Raw genomic sequence first — 24,513 nt, 5'->3', positions numbered from 1 at the left:
TACGAACAAACTCGTTTGTAATTTTAATTATAAACTACATTTCTACGGTGGGCCTTGTAATGTAATAATGTAGTAGTAACTTAACATTGGTTATTCATATACTGAATAATTAAAATAGTCCTGTATAAACGTTGTCGTTGTTTGTGGAATTTCATAGAAAGCTACACAAGAACTACCTGTGATAGCTAGTCGTTTCTAATTTTGAAATAAGAGATAGAAAGAAGGCAGCAAGTCAACATCACACACCACCAACTTGGGAGCTAATCTTATCTAATAATAGGATTTGACTATCGCTCTTTTAACGTACCCACAGTACCAAATTGTATAACTTGACATATTATTTAATTATTTATTAGCGGGGTCAAAAACAAAGCGAGCCAGATTCTGCCACGTAATTTCAAATAAATAAGAGAAATCTGTTTTATCACAAGCGCTACCTAGCGACTAGTAAGAACGGTAAAAATTCAAACAATATTAGAATTTATCAATTTCAATTTATTCAGATTCAACATTTCACAATTAAAATATTTTAGTGACATTGTTCAAGCACATTTCTATTAACCTATGATAGTAGTTACTTTACAACTCTTAATCTTAGTATATTTGCATTTAACAACCCCAAACTATTCCCTCTCATAGAGATAAACCACACCAGATGTTCTTAATGCAATGTTCAGTAGATAAACTCTTATTACTTTGTTTGTTATAAACGGCCGTTTCCTAGGTTATGTTCAATGTTTGATTTTGTGACCAAGAAGAGGATTATAAATCAATAAAAACATATTTTTCGACATTGTCTCTTCTCACACTTGATTTTCAGAATGCTGCCAGTTTATAACAAGTTTTATGAGTTCACATTAAACATTATATTTGTGCTATACTACTTCGATCAAAAATCATTTGTTCGACAGCTACGAGATGATAACTGAATCTCGAGCAACGTAGCCTAGAACAAATCTCGTTTTAGTTGCAGAGCATGTATGCACATGCGAGGAACACACATACACACAAAAAACCACAAGCTTTTAAGTAACATTAAGCTGTTGCTACCAACTCATGCAGAAATATATAGCACAACATATTGCTGATAACCGAATATTAATTATAACGAAAGATGTCACAATGAAGGAAGGGAAAAAAAGTGACAACACGATTTATATTCTGTTGAAGATAGTACAAGGGGCGTTGAGCTTTATTTATGTTTGGCAATGCCTTCGTAACATTTATACTTTCCAAGTTTTCACATCAAACTGTATAGCGAATGTTTATTATGCATATTTCTGGCTTCCAGCTGCTAATATATTTTTAATATAACCAAATATGCTAAAACCCCTTCAATCTCAGCAGGGAGTAGAATCATTAAATTACTCAGGTTTTTTAAAGCACTCTTACTTCAAAATTTCACGATGTAATTACGATGATAACATTCGGATAGTTCTAATTTTTCCCAGTTCATGCTTAATATTATAAGTAATTTCTGAGCTTAATTAAGAATCAAATACAAAATACATTGATAGAAACATTTCAAAAATACTGAATAAAGAGGTGTGAAATATTAATTAGTAGAGATGAGAAAAATGTATAATGAACATCACATTGTTATATACAACATATCAGGTGACTAACCCTTAAGTCAAATTTATAACATTTAATCAGAAGATGGAAACCCTCACTGGTATCAATTATTTACAGTGTGGACAATTATATATAAAATTCCGTTCAATATTTTCCGACCATGGATCTTCATAAATATTGGTTTAATCATATAGCCAATTAAAAAACGAAATGTAATAATTTTTCCTAATGTTATGTAATGAATATATCAGAATTTTGACACAAGTCAGACTCATACACTGCTAGAAATTATAAGCATTATGATAAATACATCTGTCTAATATTATGCATGTATAGATTGATAATAAACATATCGACAACATTTTATAAGTATAATAAAATATATTTATGAAGAGAACATATAACATGTTCAAAGATTATGTGTTTGTTTTATATACTTTTGTTCACTAGGTTTAAAAATCATTGTTGGTCAATCTACTATTGTATTAACGTAACGTGCTTACATACACAAGTATTTTATTGGTTGTTTGGCTCAAATTTTGAGAAAAGATTTTCTTTTGTAGTTTTTGCGTTTTAAGATTTCATCCAGTTTGTAGCGATGTACTTTACAATAAATTGTCACATTTATGTCAAGATCCACTTGATTCTCTAATGCAACCCACTGACACAGCGGTACGTCTGCGAACTTATACCCTGGAAACCGGATTTCGATAATCATGGCAGAGATAACACTTTGCATAGTTTTGTGCTTAATAGCAAACGACAGCTCGATTCCCTTGTATATCTTGAAAATTCACCATGTAGAGTTACTTTGAACAATAATACAGAGAAAATCTCAAAACTACATAAAAGCAACTTAAAAAATAAAAGCTCATCGACTCCAGACCTCACGTGAGCACTTTTGTATGCAAGAACAAATCAGTTTATATGTTTGCGAAAAGCTAGTGTCAGCCAATTTTTTGACTAAAATAAAAAGCAGAATTAGAAACCGAGATATTATTTATCTTAAGATGTATTTTAAGAAGAATGTTTCTCTTCGTCTTAATTTTTTTATAAAAAAATCAAACTCTGATACTAGTATAAATCACTACCGATGCTTTAAAGGCGAGTGTATGTGTTTTTTTACAGCAAAGCCACATCGGACTATCTGCTGAGCCCACCGAGGGTAATCGAATTCCTACTTTTAGCGTTGTAAATCCGGAGACATACCGCTGTATTAGCGGTATGCGCTTTAAAGGCAAACTACTATACTAGAAGAGTAACCCATTATCCTCTCATTCAAGTAAGCTATCTTTACAATAAATGCATGATACATGCATATATATATATAATCACCAGTCAATTTTGATTTTTAGCGATTTATAAATGAATATGAAAATGTGTAATTCAATCATATTATCATTTTAAGCAAAGATATGCCCCCCTCTTATCTGAGACAGCGATAAGTCTTCGGATTTACAACACTAAAATGATGGTTCGATTAAACTCGATAGGCACAGCAAATATCTCGATGTGGCTTTGCTATAAGCAAAGCTACTGTATATTACCAATAGCTGACGCTCTTAAATCTTAACGTTATTGTTAAAATATCTAGATCCATTCAGTATGCACCACAAATTCCGAAGTTTTGTTTTTTGTAGCTAAGCACAAGGCTACATAATGAGCTACTATCTGTGTCTGCTCACCACGGGTATCAAAATCCGGTTTCTAGCTTTGTAAGTCTACAAGCACATTACGAAAACAATAAAATATTTGATATACATTGGTAATTGAAGTCGATGCTGGTGTTTAATCTTTTTGGTGTTAGTTATCAGATAATTACAGTTTAAATTTTTAATTTAGAAAAATACTATTTAACATCTTGAAAAGACTTTCTTCAAAGCCACGGTTATATCTCACACCGTAATCTGATGGTCGCGGGTTCGCATCCCCGTCACACCAAACATGCTCGCCCTTTCAGCAGTGGGGGCGTTATGATGTGACGGTCAATTCCACTATTCGTTGGTAAAATAGTAGCCTAAGAGTTGGCGGTGGGTGGTGATGACTAGCTGCCTTCCCTCTAGTCTTACCCTACTAAATTAGGAACGGCTAGCACGGATAGCCCTCGAGTAGCTTTGTGCGAAATTCAAAAACAAACAAAACAAACTATATCTCACACTGAATAAGCAAGCCTACCTGCATCAGAAACCTGTTAAAGGGCTAAAATTTTACTCCTGACAAAACAGTAAAACTTTTAATTATTTTCACATAAAATATTCAACACCAAATTAAATGTTTTTGAGAGAGAAATTAATTAAGAAATGTTTTGTTGTTTTTATAATTGCAGTAAAATTACGTTTGTTTATTGTATTATGATTTTATACAGTTTATATTTAGCCGCTAGAGGGGAGCTTTTTATTATAATTTGAGACATTTCAGACAAGTAGTCTTTCGAAACTCTGTTGTAAGTGGTCCTAGTGGTGTTTTGAGTTTTTGGTCACCATATTGAATTATTTGGATTAGGTCTGAAGTCAGTTAAATTATACATTTTGGATAACTCTCTGTTCAGAAGTTTGTAAAAGTCTTTCAAAATGCCGAAAAATAAAGGTAAATATATTATTCTGTCACTTATGTAAAATTAGTATCTGTCAGTCAGTATTTCGTAGTCATAATAAACATGTAGACTTGTAACTCATAACAGTTAGGCCTAAGTCTATTTTACGTTTTACTGGTGGTACCAGTGACATATACAAATGTTATTTTCAGTGATTAAGTTCATCAGCTACCTTTCTTACTATTTGAGAATTAAAGCATAAGTTATGTAATTTAGGATTTCAGATCTACTTCAGTTGTTAATTAATTCTCGACCTCTTATATTTGTATTTCTAAGAGTCGAGAGGTCTAAATTTACGTTAGTATTACCACAATTAGTATTATAAATGTCGTAATGACAAAGATTTGTGTAATCTGATGTCATTTTATTCGTTTTAGATAGGGAGTTAGTGACTATTCATTTGCTTTCGAATTTTCATGTACTCTAAGTTGTTTAAGTGTAACTATAACCCACTCATATTTTTATTATTTTAATAATTAATGTTACTCGTGTGTAACTATTTATTAACATAAAAATGCTTAGGGACCTATTGGTCCATCTTGACTGTCCCATCCTTTACATTAAAACTTCAATAAATAAATCTTAAATCTAGCCCTTATCATTATTTAGTAACCTTTTTCCTAAAATTGCTTAAGTTTACTCTCTCCACAATATCTGAGGGCAATCCATTTCAAAGACCATCCACCCTGTTAGAAAAATAAAACTAAGGTGAAGGTGACTTCTACATTGCCAAAATTTATATTTGTCCCCTAGCCCTACAATTTTTGCTGTTAAGTATGAAAAAAAATGTTGCATCAGTTATCATTTCCCTGTATAATAAAAAAGATCTGTTAGATAACCACTTTTTATTTTTCAAGATTAAACTATTTTAAGAGATTTTAATATATCCTCATAATCAGGCATATGGCAGTTTTTTTCCATGCACCATTCTAGTAATTTTCTTGCACCTTTCCAAGAATTCAATGTTCTTCCGTAAGTAAGGAGCCCAAGACTGAGCACAATACTCCAAGTATGACATAACTAGTAACCTACATAATAAAATTTTAATCTCTTTAGACATGTATTCAGTATTTATTTAGATATAACTTAAAATAATGTTTGTCCTAATACTAGTAACAGCACCTTCTTAGATGGCTTATGAATAAGAGCGATCAACCAAAATCACTTTCTTTCATGACATGATTGAGATTATTCCCATCTAAGTTCTTGTAATTCAAATTATGATAATGCACATTCATTACTTTGCATTATATAAAAAACTCATCAGCCATTTTTTTTCATCCAACTTGCTTATTAAAGATTTAGATTCTTTTGTAAAGCGGCAGTATCCATACTTTAATATCAACAAATTTAACTAATGTATTAACCAATTCCTCATCAGTCTCACTGTTATAAATTAAAGAACAAAGGTCATAAGACTGAACCATAAGGTACTACTACTTGTGACATTAATCCAGTTTAACTGAACTACATTTGTAATAACCCTATGCTTTTTTCCATCCAACCATTCTCATTTACAATCTCTTAACTTATCCCCCACAACTATAAAGAAAATATTCTTACAAGCTTTTTATGTGGCAAATGTATACCAAGCCTATGCCCATGCCATCATCAACATTAGCAGTAACCTTTTCAAAGAATGTTAAAAGATTTGTAAGACAAGATTTTTCTCCAGTTAAACCCTGTTGACTATCCAATAAAATTTGTTAAATGACTTTCTAAGAGATCTTTTATCAGTTTCCAAACTTTTCCCACAACTTGTGTAAGACTAAGAGGCCTATAATCATGGAGATATTTTGTATTACTTTCATTGAAAAGAGAAGTGACATTATCTTTTAATTCTTTGGGATACCTGCCCATTATTTAAAGACTTGTGAAAAATAGTAGCAAGAGGCTCACATACCCAGTACTTAACATTTGAAAACCTTTGGGATATAACTGGCCCAGGAGACTTTTTTTTTTTTGACAAACTTCCCACTTTTTTCTTTAACAAGGTCAGAATTAATACAGTAACCTTGTTCAAATTTATTTTCATCTGTTAATAGTTGAATGAGAAACACTGCTTAAATCTTCATCAGTTTTTACTGATGAAAGAGCAAAATTTAATAACTTACCTATTTCATAATCATTGATACATGCCTTATGTTATCATCTCTCAAGGTTCCTGAACCCATCCTAACATTTTGTTTACCCTTAGTATATTTCAAGAAATCTGTACTGTTAATTTTAACATTTTAAGTCAAACATTTCTCACGCAATCCTTTTTTATGTCCTAATTTTGTTTGACCTTCTATAATTTCCTATCTTACCAGAAAATTTAAATTTGTGATGTTTTCTTTAATTTTATCCTGTATACTAATTGTAAGCCAACCTTGTTTTTTACTTGTAGCCATCCTTTTCTTTCTATTAAAAAATATCTTGAATATTTAAGTTATCCACATTTCATTTTTGTCTCCAATTAACTCAGCTGTTTAATTTACAACAGAATTTTTGTTGCATCCTTTCAAAATTTGTTTTTTCTTTTAAAGTTCTAGTCAAACTATCATTATTCCCGATATCCATATGTTGCAAAACATCAAACCTAATAGAGCAATGATTGCTTGTACCAAGATGTTTTCAAATCTCTCAACAATCTCTGTATTAGATGTTATTAATAATTTTAAAATTGAATTTTTTCTTATGGGTTTCTTCACCGATTGGTGAAGAAATCTATTCTGAACAGTTTCCAAAAACATCTCTGCCTTATGGTTTGACTCGAGCATCTTCCAAGCTGTATACCTGAAATTGACATCACCAATAATTGTTATTACTGAAATCTTAGCCTCACTCTAAAGTTTCTTGCTGATTTTATCTGTATCATGTGGTGGTCTGTATCATATCTCCTCTTAAAGCCTTTTCCCTTTATATCTGCTAATTGAAACCCACATGGATTTAACCTTTGATACCCTGAACTTCAACAGGATGTAATTTACATTCTACATATAAAGTCACTTTTTCCCCTCTCTAGTACTCTATCCTTATTAAATAACCTATAATCCTATTTCAGAGACATTTCTGTAATCAAAATCATTCACATTTGACCATGTTTCAGTTATTCCCATTATATTAAGTTCCTCTATTTTTACTAGTGTCCAAAAGTAATTCTTTTATTTCTTGTACTTCTAGCATTACAGTAGCAACAATTACGTTTATCCTTCAAGCTATTGCTCTACTAATTTCTTATGCTAAATTTTTCTTTACATTTTTTAGTATTTAATTTTTCCTAGTCCTCACCACTGTCTAGTCCTTGTTTACAACTTCTTGTTAACAGCCCTTGCAAACAAGCCTTGGCCTACCCTAGTTGAATGTAAAACACCCATTTCATAAAGCTCTCTTCTCCACTGAACTGATCCCACAACTCCATCCAGCCAATCTTCACATCTTGCATGCATTTAACTCTCACAACAGGCTCAGTGTAATATACGTAAGTGCATATACACATTTGCACACAGTGATATTGCACGTGTCTTTTTACAAAATTTGGTAAACTGTTAATATCCTTTTTAATGAAATATTTTTACTAAAGATTGGTTTGTGAAAATATTGAATCTGTTTCATTACTACTCCAAGTGCAAAGTGATTACATCTTATGATCAAAATCTATTCTCAAAAATCTTATTTGTGTAATCTCTAAAATCTCAAATACATTTCAAACATTTGTTTTCAGTAAAACGTTATTTTATTTTCTATACTATAACTGTGTGGGGGTCTGTCAAATGACCAATGTAATAAACATAGAAAAAGAAATTAGGAAATATAAGTTGTTTATTGTGTTAGAGGCACTGTATTTTAACATGAAAATGGAATTGTTTAGTGTAAGTAGTTTAGGTATCAATGTTATACATATATCTATATTTTATCTATTATATTGACTTTCTAGTTGTACTCAGCTGATATAACTTGCATTGATGCAGTGCACATGTACTTATGTTACCATATCCAATAATTTAAAACTAACCTTTAGATTTCCCTGTTTTGGCTATGTTTAAGTAGACTAGTATTTTGTAATATACAGACACATTTAAATTATTATATACTGAGAGGCATTAAAGCCTGCAGCAATGTACATACAGTTAAACAATTTTAATGTTAGATTAAACATAAGTTTTGAATGTACATTACATGAAATCATCATGTCTTTGCACTACACAATATTCAAAGTTGATTAGAAATTGCACACAAACAGCTTAAGGATTTGAGAACACTAATAACTGGTATGTCCTCCATTTGCTGCCAGAAGAGCGTGGACCCTGTATGGTATAGATGTCACCAGATTGTCAATCTGCCTGTCGGGAATGATGTCCCACTCAGCCAGAAGTGCTGCACATAGTTCGGCGAGAGAGCTGGGGGCAGGATCCCAATGATGGATGCGCTGATTCAGAATGTCTCAGAGATGCAAAATGGGATTCATATCGGGTGAATATGGAGGCCAGTCTAGAACATTCATGTTCTCATTCAAACAAGTTGCACACACCCTTGCTATGTGCAGATGCATATTCTCATGCATGAAGGTGCACCCCAAACTGTGCTGTGACCCTGGCTGGTTTTATCCCTGTCATTAGCATCTTGACTGCCTGGTCTCTGCTTTCTTGCATCAGTCATAGCATCTTTTTTTTGTGATGAAATTAAGCTTTTAAAACCCAGCATTTTATTGGCTGAAGGAACAGTGTGTACTGCATACAAAAGGTTTTCCATACTGTTACATTATGTACAACAGCAAGGGATTGGTCACTTTTGATGGGTTTGAATACTGACATGTAATCACACTGATTAAAATGATCTGAACTGCTGAATTGTTTTCAGAGAATACTCATGATTAAAATGCAGGCATGTTTGCACCATTATTGCTTAATCTGTATGAAACAGCTCATTACTTGTTGCATTTTTAATGCTGCTCAATATATACATATATAGATTTTTACTGTTAAAAAAAATTATACTTGTTTTTCTTAAAATATAGAACAATAAATAACCAGTTATCTGGTTATGACTTTTGAGTTTGGTTGCTGCTGGACACAGGTTACTAAGCCTTTTAAAATTTTACGTGTAGAGGATATTGAACAAAACATTTTTAGGTTTTATATATATACACAAAATTGAATAATCAAAAAAATCATAAATAATGATACTGATACCATAGAATTCCACTATAATTTAAGTTTAGTAACTAAGTTGAATTTGTCTAAAAGAAATATGAAGCAATGAGCAGACTAAAGACACAACCTACTTCCTTGAAATTTTGGTATAAAAAAACTGGTATCCTTTTTTAATAGATTAAAATGGTTGAGAAAACCACTAGGATGACATTCTAAGCTGTCAAGTGGTTAATCGTGTATAATGAAGTAACTATGTAGGGGACAATTTTGAAAAATAGTTTTATGGGGCCATTTTGTTTGATTCAGTACATAAGCCATATAAGCAAACTAAAAAGGTACAAGATTTTACTTTGTATTTTAGCTTGTCAGTATTGTTAATTTGAGTTCCTAATTTGTACAAAACAATACTTGGTATTTTGATATCACAAACATCTAATGTTAAACAGTATTTCAATCAACATACTACATGACACGAAAATTGGTATTTGGGAATTTTTTAAATATTTACTTTTAATTTAAGAAATAAGTGTATAATACTAAAATTTTAATTATCTACAATTTGATATAAAACTTGTTTACATAATCCATAAAATGGTGTTTTAATAAAATTTGAAATACAAGTCTACAAATGTGAGATACTTTTTAATGCCTGACCATAGAAAGACCCATAGCAAGAAGACTGATTAGTTTCTCTAACATACCTTTTCCTACATAATTGGCTCCTATGTGCACAACAAAAACTGTATCATTGCTAGCCCTCTTTTGTGTAATTTTTGTTCTGTCAGTTATATCCTCTACTTGTGCCCCTGGGTAGTATATTCTAATTATTTTCTCCTTGTTTACCCAAAAGACTATCTTATCCACATGCCTTGTCAAGGAATCACCTGAAACTATCTCTGCAAGCTTATCCTTTGATTCTCTTGTTTTTCTTCCTTTCAATAGTTAATCTGTACAAGCCAAGAGCTGATATGTTGCTTAATAAAATACTTGTTACAATTACATAATTAGCTAATGTATCTCATGCATGTAAAAGATTAACCCTTTCATGATGGGCTCTGTGTAGTAATGTGAGTTAAAAACTTATACTATAACGTTTGATCCAGTATGTGTACCTTCACAAAATAAGGTAGTCTTCTAGTAAAGATTTCAAATCTTTTATACGCAGTCAGATTTTTAATGAAGTATTTTTACTAAGGTTGCTTGTGAAAACGTTACTACTCCAGGTGCAAAGTGATTTTTATAAGTAAAAAAACACTATTTCCAAAAGTCTCAAATATTATTTGTGTAGTCTTTAAAACCTTTTAAACACATTTCAGATGTTTGTTTTCAGTAAAACTATATTTTCTGTTAATACCTCTACCCTAACTGAGAGGTCTGTCAATTTGACTAACCTTTGGAATCATCATAAAAAAATTATGAAATTATGCCTTTTCAGTTCTATTCTATAATGACTGCAGATTATAACATAAAAATGCAAATGTTTAATCTAAATAGCTTAAGTTTCATAACATTATACATATATATAAATTTGATTGATATAGCACATATGCACACTTTACCATGTTCAAGAATATAAAGCTGGCATTTACAGGGTGACCTATCTTGTCTGTTGTAGTGTAAAAATAGTTACATTTCATTTAAATATTGTAGTAATTTTCTGCTTGCCATAACTTGCTAAGCCTATCAGGTTTCATACACGGAGGAGGTGGAATAAAATTTTTTAAGGTTTTATATATACATTTTATATAAATTTCTTTATCAGTACCATAGAATATCCCTGTAATTTATCAAATTTGGTAACAAAACTGTATTTGGGTCTAAAAAAAGTAAAAGTTTGACTGAATAAAGACTTGCCTTACCAGCATGAAATCTTGGATTGAAAGAATGAGTTAATATAAATTTCAAAGTGACTGGGAAAGTTACTAAAGAAACATTCTGAGCTTTTGATTGGTTAGTCATATGACACAAGTGCATGTACATGAGGATTTCCAAAAATGAAAATAGGTGGGCAGGTCCACGGTCTGAGTTTCAGAATTTGAGCAATATATAGGTGTATTGAAAATTGGAAGTTTTTTTTTGTATTCTATCTTGTCAGTGTCAGTAATTTGTAGAAAGTTATAGACTTTGTATTGGACATCACAAATGTACAATTTGAACCAATACTCTATTCAACATACCCCATGACAAACAAAAGTTAATATTTAGGTGTGTTCTTCTAATATTTACTTTTAAATTCAGAAATTGGATAATGTATAATGCTCATAATTGAATTATCTAAAATTTTGTACCAAAGTTGTATAATTTTATAAAGTAGTATTTCAGTAATATTTTGAGTGCAAGTCAGCAAATGTGATGACAGCTTTTGACCTGTCACCCATTACAGTGAGGTTAAGGCCCTTTTGAAATCCTTTTGCCATTTCTCATAGCTTACACTTATCTATTGCTCCTAATTAAGATAGTCTTCAATTTAAAAATTACATACAGATTATATATTCTTGTTACTAGTAGCTTCTTTAAAAGTATGTAACAGTTCTGAATTCCCAAATAATACATGCTCATCACGTTGATCACACCTAACAAACTGTGAATGCTTAACTCCTAGTTTTAACATGAGTGAAAACAAATGATAATATGCTTTTTTTTTTTTAATATTAACTATTCTACATTTGTCATATTCAGCTCAAAACCAGAGCTCATCAGACCAGCTAGAGTAGTAGTTTATATCTCGGAATGGCTGGTATGGGTATTAACACCTACTGATAAGAGAGAGCAGCTTTTGGATGTTCTGAGATGTATTTTTATTTTAAGTGGGTTTCTTGTCATCAAGAGTAGTATAGTAAATCAGACTTAGTGAGTGAATAGTGATGTTATCAGTTTTTAATCATTTATTTACAAAGCAGATGTTTTTAGGGTAGCAACTAATAGTAAATTTTCTTGTTATTTAATAATATAATATTGAGTATTTATTTGATATGAAGTAGTAGTAGTAGTAGCTACAAATATGAAAATATATTTCCACAAGGTTAATTTAAGGACAATAAGGTATCATTTGGTCCTTAACAAGTCTATTTTACACTGACCTTGAGAAAATAAAATTTGAACCAATGATTTTTCACTAAATCATTGATTTTCATCTCAAAACTCGTGTGTTGGTCTCTGCTATTGTTGGTAACTCATTTAATAAGTCAGGCACCTTGTTAAAAATATTTAACTAGGGCTATGTCTTATCAAAATACCATATTGCCCCTAATAAATGCCACTTTTCTTACTATAGCACCCTCTTCATTTATTTTTTTATAAAGATTATGTTACAGCTGTTGTAATTCATCTTTGGTACTGCAAATTTTATTTGAAAAAAAGGAGAAAAGAACATGTACACACATTTATTAGTATTGAAATTAACAAACCACTTGAAAAAAAATTCACAACTGCACAAATACTATAATTAGTGCCACCCCCTTTGTAGTTTGCAGTGCCTCTAGGGGTGTTAATTAGTTACAAATTAAACTTAAGTATTAAACTTGTTATCTAATCTTACTTGCACAGTGTATAATAAAGGAACTGTAAGTGTTTATCCAGTTGATTCCCAAATAATTTGTACACTTCAATAAGATCACCTCTTGTCTATCTTTTATTAAAAGAAAAATAGATGGAGATCTTAACCTATTCTTAGAGCTTATTGATTAGTATTTGCTTAATTATTAATCAGTGATCCTGTTTGAGTATTTAATTAATACAATATTCTTCAAACTATCATTTTTATAAGGAAAAAATAGTTGATTATTCTTTTTTTCATTTGTCAATTGGATCATAATTTTGACTGGTTGTTGAAATAATCAAAAACTCCTTTAGATTAGACTGTTCATGAGATCTGATATAAATTAATCAGTTTATTAATATTGCTTAGTTTACATAACAATAATCAAAGTAGCTGTTTCTATTCATAGGTAAATGATCATATTGATAAAACTGCCCAAACCTATTTATCTTTATAGAGTAAGGTACCTACAATTCCAAAAATTATCCTATTAACTATTGTCTAAATTGTTTTCAAGGACAGTGTTCTTGAAAAGATCAAAATTATATGCAGTATTCCAAGTGAGATTTAAGTCATTTATTTGTAAATATAATTGCTTATAATTATATTAATGTCAGCAACAGAACATTGTTTCACAGGCTTGAGTGACTTATTCACTGTTGTGCCAAAGTTCCTATCCTTCATTTATGTTATCAAGTGTATTCTCATCAGTGTTAAATGTGTATCAAAATTATGAATTGATAACTCTTGTATTTACTTAATTAAAAGTAATTTTCAGATGCTTGTCCAAAATATTAATTGATCCAAACCATTCTGTAAAATTCCAACATTAGTAAACTGTATTACTTTTTCTCACAACAGTTACCAAAAGTGAAAGAGGAAGCTCCTGTATCCAGTTTTAGACCTACTTTACATCCTTGGGGAAAATATTGTCTGTTTCTGAGCTTTATTTTTAACTTGTCTTTCTTATTATCAAGGGATTAATATCAGCATCAATTTCATTATTTAAATTTGTCCTGATATTGTGAAGTAAGTGCAGGTTGATTTGTTTTTTCAGGAGTTAATATTAAAACACTTATTTTTTATTTGAATAGAGTAACATGGTGGCAACTGGCACTGCCATTTGGTGAATTTCTTTTTTCAGTAATTTAATCACTATCTAACAAACATGTAATTGCAAAGGGAGGCCTTGTAAGCTGGTTGTTTGAGGTTCAAATTTAACACCAGTTACAAATGAATTTATGAAAGTCCAGATATACTGTCACAAGTGGAGTACACAAGTCACTTATATGGAATTTGCAATTGGAGTAAAGAATTGACTTAGACTGAAATACAAAATTACAAAACTTTAATTCAAAATATCCATTCAAGCCCACAATACTAAAACTATCATGAAAAATAATTTGAAAAGTATTAAATCCTTCATTCTGAATAAACAAATGTTCATTGATTAAATCTTTGATAATATAAAGCAAATTGGACACTACTGTAATCAAATTATCAATCAGAGCATTGTGCATCCAACATTCAGACAGTTTAATCTTTATATTCTGATTAATAATTTTAACACAATTGGTAACAAGGAGAGACATTGGAAAGGGTTCAGAGAAGGGTTGCTAGAATGGTGCCTGGGAGGTAAGGCTTGTCACACAAGGAGAAGCTGAGATATTTCAAATTTTTTCTTAAAAGTTAGGGCATCTTATTGAGGTTTTAAGATTGAATAGAATTACTGGTGATGATGCATCATCTTGTTTCATATTTAACAGAAAATAAGGATTAGGGGATCCAAGTATACATTTTAGTAAGGTAGGAGAGTAAGACAGTTTAATTTTTCTGACAAAATAATTGGCCTTTGGAATGAGTTGCCTTTGAATGTTGTAGAGGCAGTAAATTTAAATGAGTTTAAGAGAAAGCTCTAAGTATGTGAATAATAAAGGGCTGGCTTTAAGACTTTCTTTTAAAATTTTAAAGTATGGAACAACCATAATGGATCCATAGGTCTCAGGTTGTTCCAAAACACTTATGTTACTTATTGTACATCAGTTCCTAACTATGCTGTTAGACTATATAGAGGGTAAAAACAAGTGATTACATATAAATTGTACTTTTGAAATTCTCAAAAGATTGTTGGACTGCCATTTTTCTTGCAACTTGCATGGATCCAGTACCATCTGGATTGCATAGTCCAAAAACAAATTTTTATTAACATATTTGTGTTGGTACAATGATTTAACTAGTATTGTATGCTTATTTTGCAAGTAAATCCTCCATCTTATTGGTTTAATTTCATTGTCATTGCAAAGCAAAAGTAAAATAATTGGTTATAGTCAAAACCTGTTACACAGCAGCCATTTGCATGTATTTCTCCTCTGTTTTCTTCCAACCAAAGTTCTGCCAGTGGAATTTTTATAAACTAGTTTTAAGTAATGTTGATAATATATTCTTTCTACTATGATTGCATTTGTTCAATGTAGATGAGACAATAAATTGCTAGGTTCTATTTCGCGTATTGTAGCTTGGAATGCGTCTCGGTATTTACTTTAACTTTTCCATTTTCTTATTTAGATAATTGTCTTAACCCTATTGATATGGATCGAAGGCTGTGTCACATTTGTTGGCTTGCATTCAAAATTTTATTGAACTACTATTTATGAATTTTTGAATAACTTTAGTATCAAATTGTATATTATAATTTAAATTTTAATATTTATGAATAAACTTCATTTAAAAGTAAATATTACAAAAACTTGTCTGAATCTCAATTTTTGTCACATTGTATGTTAAATGCAACGCTGGTTCATATTAGATGTTGATGATGTCCAAATACCAAGTCTGTGCTTTGTTATGAAATAGGAAATGAAATTACTTGTATTGACAAGTTACAGTATAAAATAAGAGCCTCCCATCTCTTCTGTTTGCTGATATATTGCTACATTTACTTAACCAAACACAGTAGCCTCTCCTCGGTGTGGATTCCTGTTTATGGTGAGGGGAACTCCCAGTGAAGGTTCTGTTCTTTTAGTTTACCTCCTGTGGGATCTAAACATCCACCCACATATTTGCTGTGCATGGCAACCTGTGAAGGAGAGGAGAGGTTCCTGGTGGTTGAGGGGTCCAACCTGAACACACCATTTTGGCCTTGAATTCCTGTAGACGGGCAGCCTTCGGTCAGTTGGCTGGTCCACTCTGGCTAGGGTCAACCAAGTACCAGTGTTGGATGTTCTCAACAGGTGTTGTGGACATTGTATCTGATGCTGGTGTTTGGATATAGTGCTCACGAAACCCTGGTGTTGCTGCAATGTCCTTGTTTGACATTGTCGTGCATCTACTCGTAAGGCTCCATGGTGGGTGGGGTCAGTGGGCACCAAAATTTCTTTCTTTATTATGGTAAATGACCACGTCTTGAAGATTCTAAGCAGCAATCCTCACCATCTGTACCACCTGTTGTACCTCATTTTTTTATTGCATTTACTTTCAGACAAACCTTTAGGGCAAATATCTCCCTTTTTCATTCAGAAGGGACTAGAGAGACATGCTGGCTCTCCAAAGTCAGTAAAGAAGCTTTGATCTGGTGACATATTTGTGGAAACATCCACATCTTGACACAGTGAACTCTTGCATTCAGAGGCAATTTGGGATATATCTGTTGAGGTTACATCTCATGCTAGTTTGAATTCATCACAAGGAGTTATTCTTGAGAGGGGTTTGAAGAACATCTCAGAGTTGGAGATACTAGTTTCTCCACCCCAGGAGTTTTCGCAGTGAGGCATATATCCACTTGCAAAGATGGAATTATGGTGTCGACTAATGTCCTCATTCTCACATTTACATGACCACGTCCGCCTGCCACCATCAAGGCAGGTTATCTTAATTGCAGAGTACGGCCATATATAGAGTGAGGACCATTGCAATGGCTCTCACCCATCATACTTTCATTCTTGCCCTAAATGGTTGGAAAAAAAGAGGTGCAGCGTTTGAACATGATTCATAACATTACCTACCCTGAGGCTCAAAAAGTGCTGTCCACCACCTCATCTCGGACGTATGCTGCTGCATTTCATTCTACAACTACTGTGGGAGTGAAGACAGATCTCTCTGTGCCTCCTAAAGAATCATTCTCCAAACAAATGAAAAGTCTTTTGACCTTCATGGTTAAAAAAGTTGATGAATCACCTTCAACACCTATCTCTGCTGGGCTTCCACAAGAAAAATAACTTTTAGTTACTGTGGCTAAACAAAGTAATTTTCTTTTGGCTGAAAACTGTGTGGTATGTGACTGAATATGCATCAATTCTTTCCAGTAAAAAATAGCTGTAATTATATGAAAATCTACAAGACATTAAGTTTTGTACTATTTTTTTATTCCCCAGTAAACTTCCCTGCCAAAAAAAAACAAACAAAATAAACACGATAAAGAGGAAAATAGATACATTTCTTAAAATAACACAGAAACAAAAAGAATTGACTTAAAACTAAAATACGGTAGCATGACTTGTAAGTAGATAAATCCTATGACAGGTCTTCAGCCAAATCATTCTCAACAGAAGATGTGGTAGAAGTTGACACCTGAGGTTCTGAAGTATATTTCTTCAACAGGGAATGGTACCCATGTCTGTCTGTGTGAGTGACCCAGTATCTGAATGCAGAGTGAAAGTTAAAATGGTCTAAAGGTTTGGACTCCATGGATAAGTTCAGTAACATTTCTGTCTTGGCCACAGACAGACTGCTCCTGGTGTATGTTTTGATGCTGTTGTACCTGCAAATTCCCCACTCATAGTCAATAGAAGTAACTGGAATCATTAATCCAATTGCTGCAAGTTGAGACAGATTTGGAAAAGTTTGATGTGTCTGGTGGTTGCATTTCTTGTAAAAGCTCTTTGTGTTTCTGTTTTTGTGAGCATTATGTTCCTTAGTAGCAGCCATTCAATCAGTGCCTCATCCTCATTGATAAAAGGTGGGAAGTGCAGAATGAGTTTCTTCAGATCATCCTCATCAGATACTGCTCTGCTGTGACATGGTAATGCTACTTGTAGTCTTGTGACTGCCTCTTCAACAAATGACTCAGCAGCTGATTTGTACTTTTCATGGTGTTTATCAATATTTTTGTCATGGCCTCTGTAAGAAGTGTAACCACTGGCATCAGGAGCTTGTGGGAGTTCCTTCAGTGCAGTCTGTGTGTAAGGACCAGGGATGTATACCAATGACAGAATTGACCCATCAATAGTTGCTTTAACCTGATCATAAGATATGATCTGTAGAGATCTTGACAAAAGTCCAAGAATGCCAACAGCATCAACCAAAAAATGTCATCATGACAAAGCTGTAACATGACATTTGCTGGAGTAGACCATGTAGCAAGGCTCAGCCTGGAGTACCATGTTCCATTGCTATGATCTGCAAGTCACAGATGCACAACAGTTGACTAGTGCTTGGACAGAATCATTAAAGGAGAGCCATCGTGTGAAGAACACTTGCTTGATTTTGTTGCTTTTCTCTCTACTCAATGCTTTGCTCTCTTCCAGAACCTGACACAACTTGGCTTTTTTGCAAAGTGGTTCAAAACTGAAATGTACTTCCCAAGGTATGGCATTTGGTTTGCTGCCTTTTCAGCTTCCAACTGTAATCTGTGTGCTAAACAATGACTTGTTATTATCAAGGAGCATTCCTTCTTAAATTTTGTAACAACATTTGTTTTTATTCCCACCATGACATTTGCACCATCAGTTGCAAGTCTAACCCAGTCAACATCAAACAATCCTTGATCTGTCATGACTGAGCGCATTGTGTTTTAGGTAGAATCAGCCCCAGTGTTGGTCAGCTCACGCACAGCAAGGAATCGACTTGTAACCTCACCTAATGATACGTGATATAAATTATCAGTATAGAGGTGTTTCCTGTATCAATTGCTTCATCTGCTTCAAGAGCAAAAAATGGAAAAGGCGATGCTCGAAGTCTGCCTGCATTTCATCCTGAACTACATGATTTAGGGCACTGTACATATCATCCAGAGATTGGCTGTGGGTGTATATGAAGCTCTCTGTTCCACTTTGTGACTGAGTCTGTAGTTTTTTAGAGGTCACTCCCTGTTAAAAAAATATATAAGAACTTGTGTTTTGAAATAAGACCACCAATTAAAGTAATAAACACAGATATTTAGAAGAGTTGGCCAGCTACTTAATTTTTGATAGACCTTTTCAAAATGTTTCACTTTTAAAAAAATGTCAAATTGCTTTTTGTTTTAAAAAAATACTGTAGAAAACAAAGTATTTTATTGGTACTAGAATAAAGAATAATCTTACATTGAAGACTTGTAGTGAAAGGAGGGAATGAAACTTCACAGTTTGGGTGGCTTCCTTTGCTTGTACAAGTAATGTGGCTTTCTGTGCCTGAATGCCACCTTTATACCCCACATACACATTCCAAGCAGCAGTTGACATGTCTTTCAAAACTTGTGATGGTACTGCACTGCAATGATCTTCTGACTGTGCATGATTCACAAAGTTGTCTTTTTTAGGCTTAGTAGCAGTTTTCCCAGTGGTAGCATAAATATTTGTCTTGTTGTCTTTGCATAATTTGCAATGAAATGTATTTTGTTGGGAAACTTGTTCCAGCCAAGGAAACTGAAAACCAAGTTTCTTTAACAACTCTGTGAAAATCGTGGGTATATATTTTTTTTCACACTGACAGTCTCATCACTGCTGCAAGCTCCAGTTTCTTTAGAGTTGTCTTTTCTTTTGGAAGTGGATTTCCCACCATCAGTTGATGTTGTTGCTTCGACCTTCTTTTGAAAAAAACTTTATCTAATTGTTCAGTCGTCTTTTTATCTGATCTAGGAGTTGTCATGGTCTAAATTGAAACAGATGTCTGACGAAACTTGGGATTTCCACTTTGATACAGACCATATGTTGGTTTGATGAAAGTCAGGTTTTCTCTGATTACTGTTTCTGTACTACAGGCAGAATCAAACATGTAGCATAAGAAATGAAAATAAAAATCATTAGCACAACTGAGTAATTTTTTTAAAATTTAATTTGTTAGTTGTCATATCCCTTAAATCATAAAAATACATAAAGGAAATATAGATTACAGTCAGTGGTAGATTTTAAAGAATTTCTTGTTTCTTCAACTCGTTGGGGGCACCTCTTTTCATTTGTCATCATTAATGGCATGGATAGCGATAAAAACCACGAAAGCTGTTAAGACTGAAACTTGAGCAGAATAAGTAAAGGAAAACCATTCACGACCGAAAAATTATCTTTCACCACTGTGGCAAAACCAACACTAGATTTTTAGCCACATGCTGTTTCTTTTCGCTAATGGCTAGTGGAAGCCTAGCTCTGTCCCTTATATGCATTCCACCAAACCCCAAGATCCACATCCTTTGGTTCCAGGTACAGCCATTTCCTCGGGTACATCTTCTCACCCCAAGATGCAAAACAATCATTTGTTCATGTCCTCAGTCTCTGGAATCCCCTTCCAACAGCAAAGACCTGCCCAATCGACCCAGGGCATGATCCATGGAGGTCAAGACCTCCTTCGAATAAGGACAGTAAGGAAAAAAGACATGGTCATAAACAGAAGGGTTCTCCATCCAACTTGCCTACATGTAAATAAAAATGGCAACCCTGATACAATGGAACTGTCGAGGTTTACATTTTAATTTGGATGACATCAAAACACTGATTGCTTCCTACCATCCTGTTTGTCTTTCCTTACCAGAAACATTTCTGAAACCTGCTGATATAGTTACCTTTTAGCAATTTTCTATATGCAGAAATGACAGGCTGTATGATGGAAGGGTGGCACTGTTGGTTGATCAGCATGTGCCCACCCTGTCTTTGCCACTCAACACACCCTTGGAGGCCATTGCCATCCATGTTTTCTTGGGTCATACCATCATTGTTTGTTCTCTCTAGCTGTCTCCTGGAAAAACATATGATCAATCAGACCTTGATGCTCTCATTGAACAGTTGCTCTCTCCATTTTTCATCCTGGGGGACTTTAATGGACATCATCCCCTCTGGAGACATGCTGATATTGATAGGAGGGGTTGCTCTGTAGAGTGTATGCTCTCTGATCACAGCCTTTGTCTTTTCAATACTGGTTCTCATACTTATTTCCATACACCTAGTCAGTCCTTTATTGCTATTGATCTCTCAGTTTGCTCCCCTTCATTATTCTCCCATTTTTCATGGAGGGTTGACAATAATCCATGAAGCAGTGATCATTTTCCAGTAATCTTGAGAGAGAATGGCCGTGGTTGATGCCACTCGACCCACATGCCCTGGTGGAAGCTGGATTGGGCAAACTGGTCCTCTTTCACTGCTCTCGCAAAACCTGATCGTGTCATAATCTATAAGTCATCAGTAGAAGACTGTGTGGCAGCAGTAACTGACTGTATTATACAACCAGCTGCTCAGTGTATTCCTAAAACCTCAACACATTTTCCACTATATCCTCATACATGATGGAATCCTGCCTCCCACATGGCACAGAAGACTCAAAAACGAGCCTGGGATACTTTTCATAGGTATCGCAAACTCTCCCACCACACTGCTTTCCAGCAGGCCCATGCACATACTCGGTGGGTAAGACATCAAAGCCAGAAGGAGTCTTGGATTAAGTTCAACCACCAGTACCAAAGTCATATGGGAAAAGATTTGAAAGTTCAGTGGGCAATATAATTCTGTCCCCATGTCGATTATGCTCTCTGATCGCCAGGAAGTAGCTGATACCCACACCATCGTTGATGCTCTTGGTGAAAGCTTTTGCCAAGTATCTAGCACTTCTGCTTCTTCTTCCACCTTCTTAGGCATCAATACTTGGGCAGAGTGATCATCTCTTTCCTTTAGAGTTGATTGTCTCTATGACTATAATTGTCCCTTTACACTGGTGGAACTCAGACTGGCCCTTCATTGTTCTGGCAGTCCATCAGTTGGACCTGATGATATACACTATGAGATGCTGTGCCATCTATCTCCTGCTTTTCTTGCTATTCTTCTGATTGTTTCTAACCGGATCTGGCAAAAGAATGTTTTTCCTGATGCCTGGTACCAGGCTATTGTCCTACTTTTCTCCAAGACTGGGAAGGATCTCAAAATTCCTTCAAACTACTGTCCAATTGCTTTGACGAGCTGTCTCTGTAAGAGCTTAGAGAGGATGGTTAATGCTCGTCTTGTTTGGTTTCTTGAATTAAACAACCTCCTCTTGTCCAACCAGTGTGGGTTCCAATGACAGCTCTCTACCATGAACCACCTGATTCAACTTGAAACGTCAATCAGAGAAGCCTTTCTCAAATGACAACATCTTATATCAATATTCTTTGACATTGAGAAGGCTTATGATACAACATGGAGGTATGGCATTTTGAGAGGTTTCCATATATATGGGTTACGTGACCATTTGCTTGTTTTTATTTTTAAAAAATTTAATGGACAGGAGATTCCGAGTTTGTGTGGGTTTGACACTTTATTATTCTTTTTTTACAGGAACTTGGAGTCCCTCAGGGCTGTGTTCTGAGTGTCACACTTTTCAGTATAAAAATTAATGCCATCACTGAACAACTTCCTGTTACAAACGGGCTCTATGTCGATGACTTTCACATCTCATGTCAATTGTCAAACATGAGGTATATTGAGTGGCAACTACAGACTGCTCTCAATTGTTTACTGAAGTGGACCACAGCAAATGGCTTTAACTTTTCTTTTGCCATAACCATTAGCATGCAATTTTGCTGCCAATGGGGTATTAACCCTGATTCTGAACTCCGTATCAGTAAAGTGCTGCCAGTGGTCCCTGAGACAAAGCTCTTGGGGCTTACCTTTCACTGTAAGCTGACCTTTATACCACACATTAAGCAGCTACATGCCAAATGTACAAGAGCACTGAACATCCTCTGTATCCTCTCTTCCTCCACTATGTTCTATGGTAAAGATATATCATGCTCTTATTCAATCAAAACTCAACTATGGATCACTGGTCTATGGTTCTGCCAGACCCACCGGCCTTAAAGATGTTAGACCCTATTCATCATCAAGGACTTCAGCTCAGCTCTGGGACTTTCTGCCCTTCCCAAGTTCAGAGCTTATACATAATCTCATGAACCTTCCTTGCCCTTCTGCTGTTTGCAGCAGTCTTTACTATGTGCTTCAAAACTTCATTCTTTACCAAAGCATCCCACCTGGGGTTGTGTTTTCTTTCCTTGGTGGGCTATACTTTTTCAGAACACAGTCTGTCATTGCTCCTTTTGGCCTTTGTATACAGGGGCAGTTGGATGAATTGGGTCTGTCCTTGGAAAACATTGCTGTATCCACTGGTCAGCCCATCCCACCATGGCTTTTTACAGTCCCCAATTGTGACCTATCTTTAACTCATCTGAGAAAAGCAGACACTCCTGATTGGAAATACTGCCTGCTATTTGCTGAACATCTTCCGGACCAACCTTCCATTCCTGTTTATACAGATTGTTTGAAATCAGGCGACTCTGTGGGCTCTGCCATGGTTTGTTGTGGTTCAGTGGTTGCGTGCAGAATCCCCTCTACAGCTTCTGTGTTCACTGCTGAACTTTATGCCATTTCTCTTGCCCTGGATCACATAGAAGCTAAGCAGTACTCAAACTGCACTATTTATACTAATTCGCTTAGTTTTCTACTGGCTCTCAAATCTCTTCACATTAGTTCACACCCTGTTGTTGCTGATATTCCAAACTGACTGGCCCATTTCTCTTTAAAATCTCCTTCTATTCAGGTTTTCTGGATACTGGGCCATGTTGGTATTTACAGGAACAAGCTAGCCAACACTGCAGCTAAGTCTATCTGCTCTGGCATTATCACTGCTGTTCCTGTCCCACACATGGTCTATGGTCCTGTATTTAAGGCTTGGCTTTGTGCCAGCTAGCAGTCAACTTAAAATGAGCAGTGCAAAAACAAGCTTTTCCAAACAAAACCATCTATTTTACTTTGGTCATCTTGCTTCTATAAGGATCGGAAAGAGGAAGTTGTTCTAACTCGATTATGCATTGGTCACAGTTTTTCAACTTATTGTTTTCTTTTATCTGGAACTGATGCACCAGTGTGTAGTTTATGTAACACTCAGATCACAATAAGCCACATTTTACTTGTCGTTATGACTCTCAACAATGGCACCATTTTAAACATGTTTTGTCCCAAGGTTTGTCCATAATGTTAGACTTATTAGTGATGGTGGCACTGTTCATCTTGGTAATGTTTTTAGTTTTCTAAAGGCCATAAATCTTTTTAATGCTATTTAAGTTTTTTAATTTATACATTACACCTTTTTAATGTGGCTTCATTTAAAAAATCAGTTTATCTAGTTCGATTTGAAATTAGAAACTGGCTGTAATGTTAAATAACTCAACCAGGACTGGAAAGGCCAACTTTAGGTTACTAATGCTGCTGTTTGAACTAACTGTTAGTCATCCTGGTGAGTTATTATAATTGAGCTACATGTCTTTTAAAACTTGTATTACTTTCCTTTTTGAAAATGGCCATAATGTCAAATAACTCTGAACCAGGACTGGAAAGGCCAACTTCAGGTGACTGACAGTGGTTTTTTTGTACTTACATGCTAGTCTTCCTGGCGATTTATGATAATTACAGTTATGCTACAGAAAGTCCTTTGCAACTTGAATTGCTGTAGTTTTTCTCTTAATG

At 34.2% G+C, this 24,513-nt stretch overlaps 1 protein-coding gene across 2 annotated transcripts in view; it reads left to right on the top strand.

Annotated features, from left to right (window-relative positions):
- The first annotated feature begins 3,972 nt into the window (after nucleotides 1-3,972).
- Nucleotides 3,973-24,513, top strand: part of eIF1A (eukaryotic translation initiation factor 1A) — a 47,175-nt gene continuing 26,634 nt past the window's right edge. For both annotated transcript variants that reach the window (XM_076461374.1, XM_076461373.1), the window contains exon 1: nucleotides 3,973-4,161. In XM_076461374.1, coding sequence (XP_076317489.1) covers nucleotides 4,146-4,161 — 16 coding nt within the window. In that variant the 5' untranslated portion in view covers nucleotides 3,973-4,145. The remainder of the gene's footprint in view (nucleotides 4,162-24,513) is intronic.

This window comes from Tachypleus tridentatus, chromosome 10 (genome assembly GCF_004210375.1).
Source record: "Tachypleus tridentatus isolate NWPU-2018 chromosome 10, ASM421037v1, whole genome shotgun sequence".
Taxonomy (NCBI): domain Eukaryota; kingdom Metazoa; phylum Arthropoda; class Merostomata; order Xiphosura; family Limulidae; genus Tachypleus; species Tachypleus tridentatus.
This window is presented reverse-complemented; position numbering and strand designations above follow the sequence as displayed.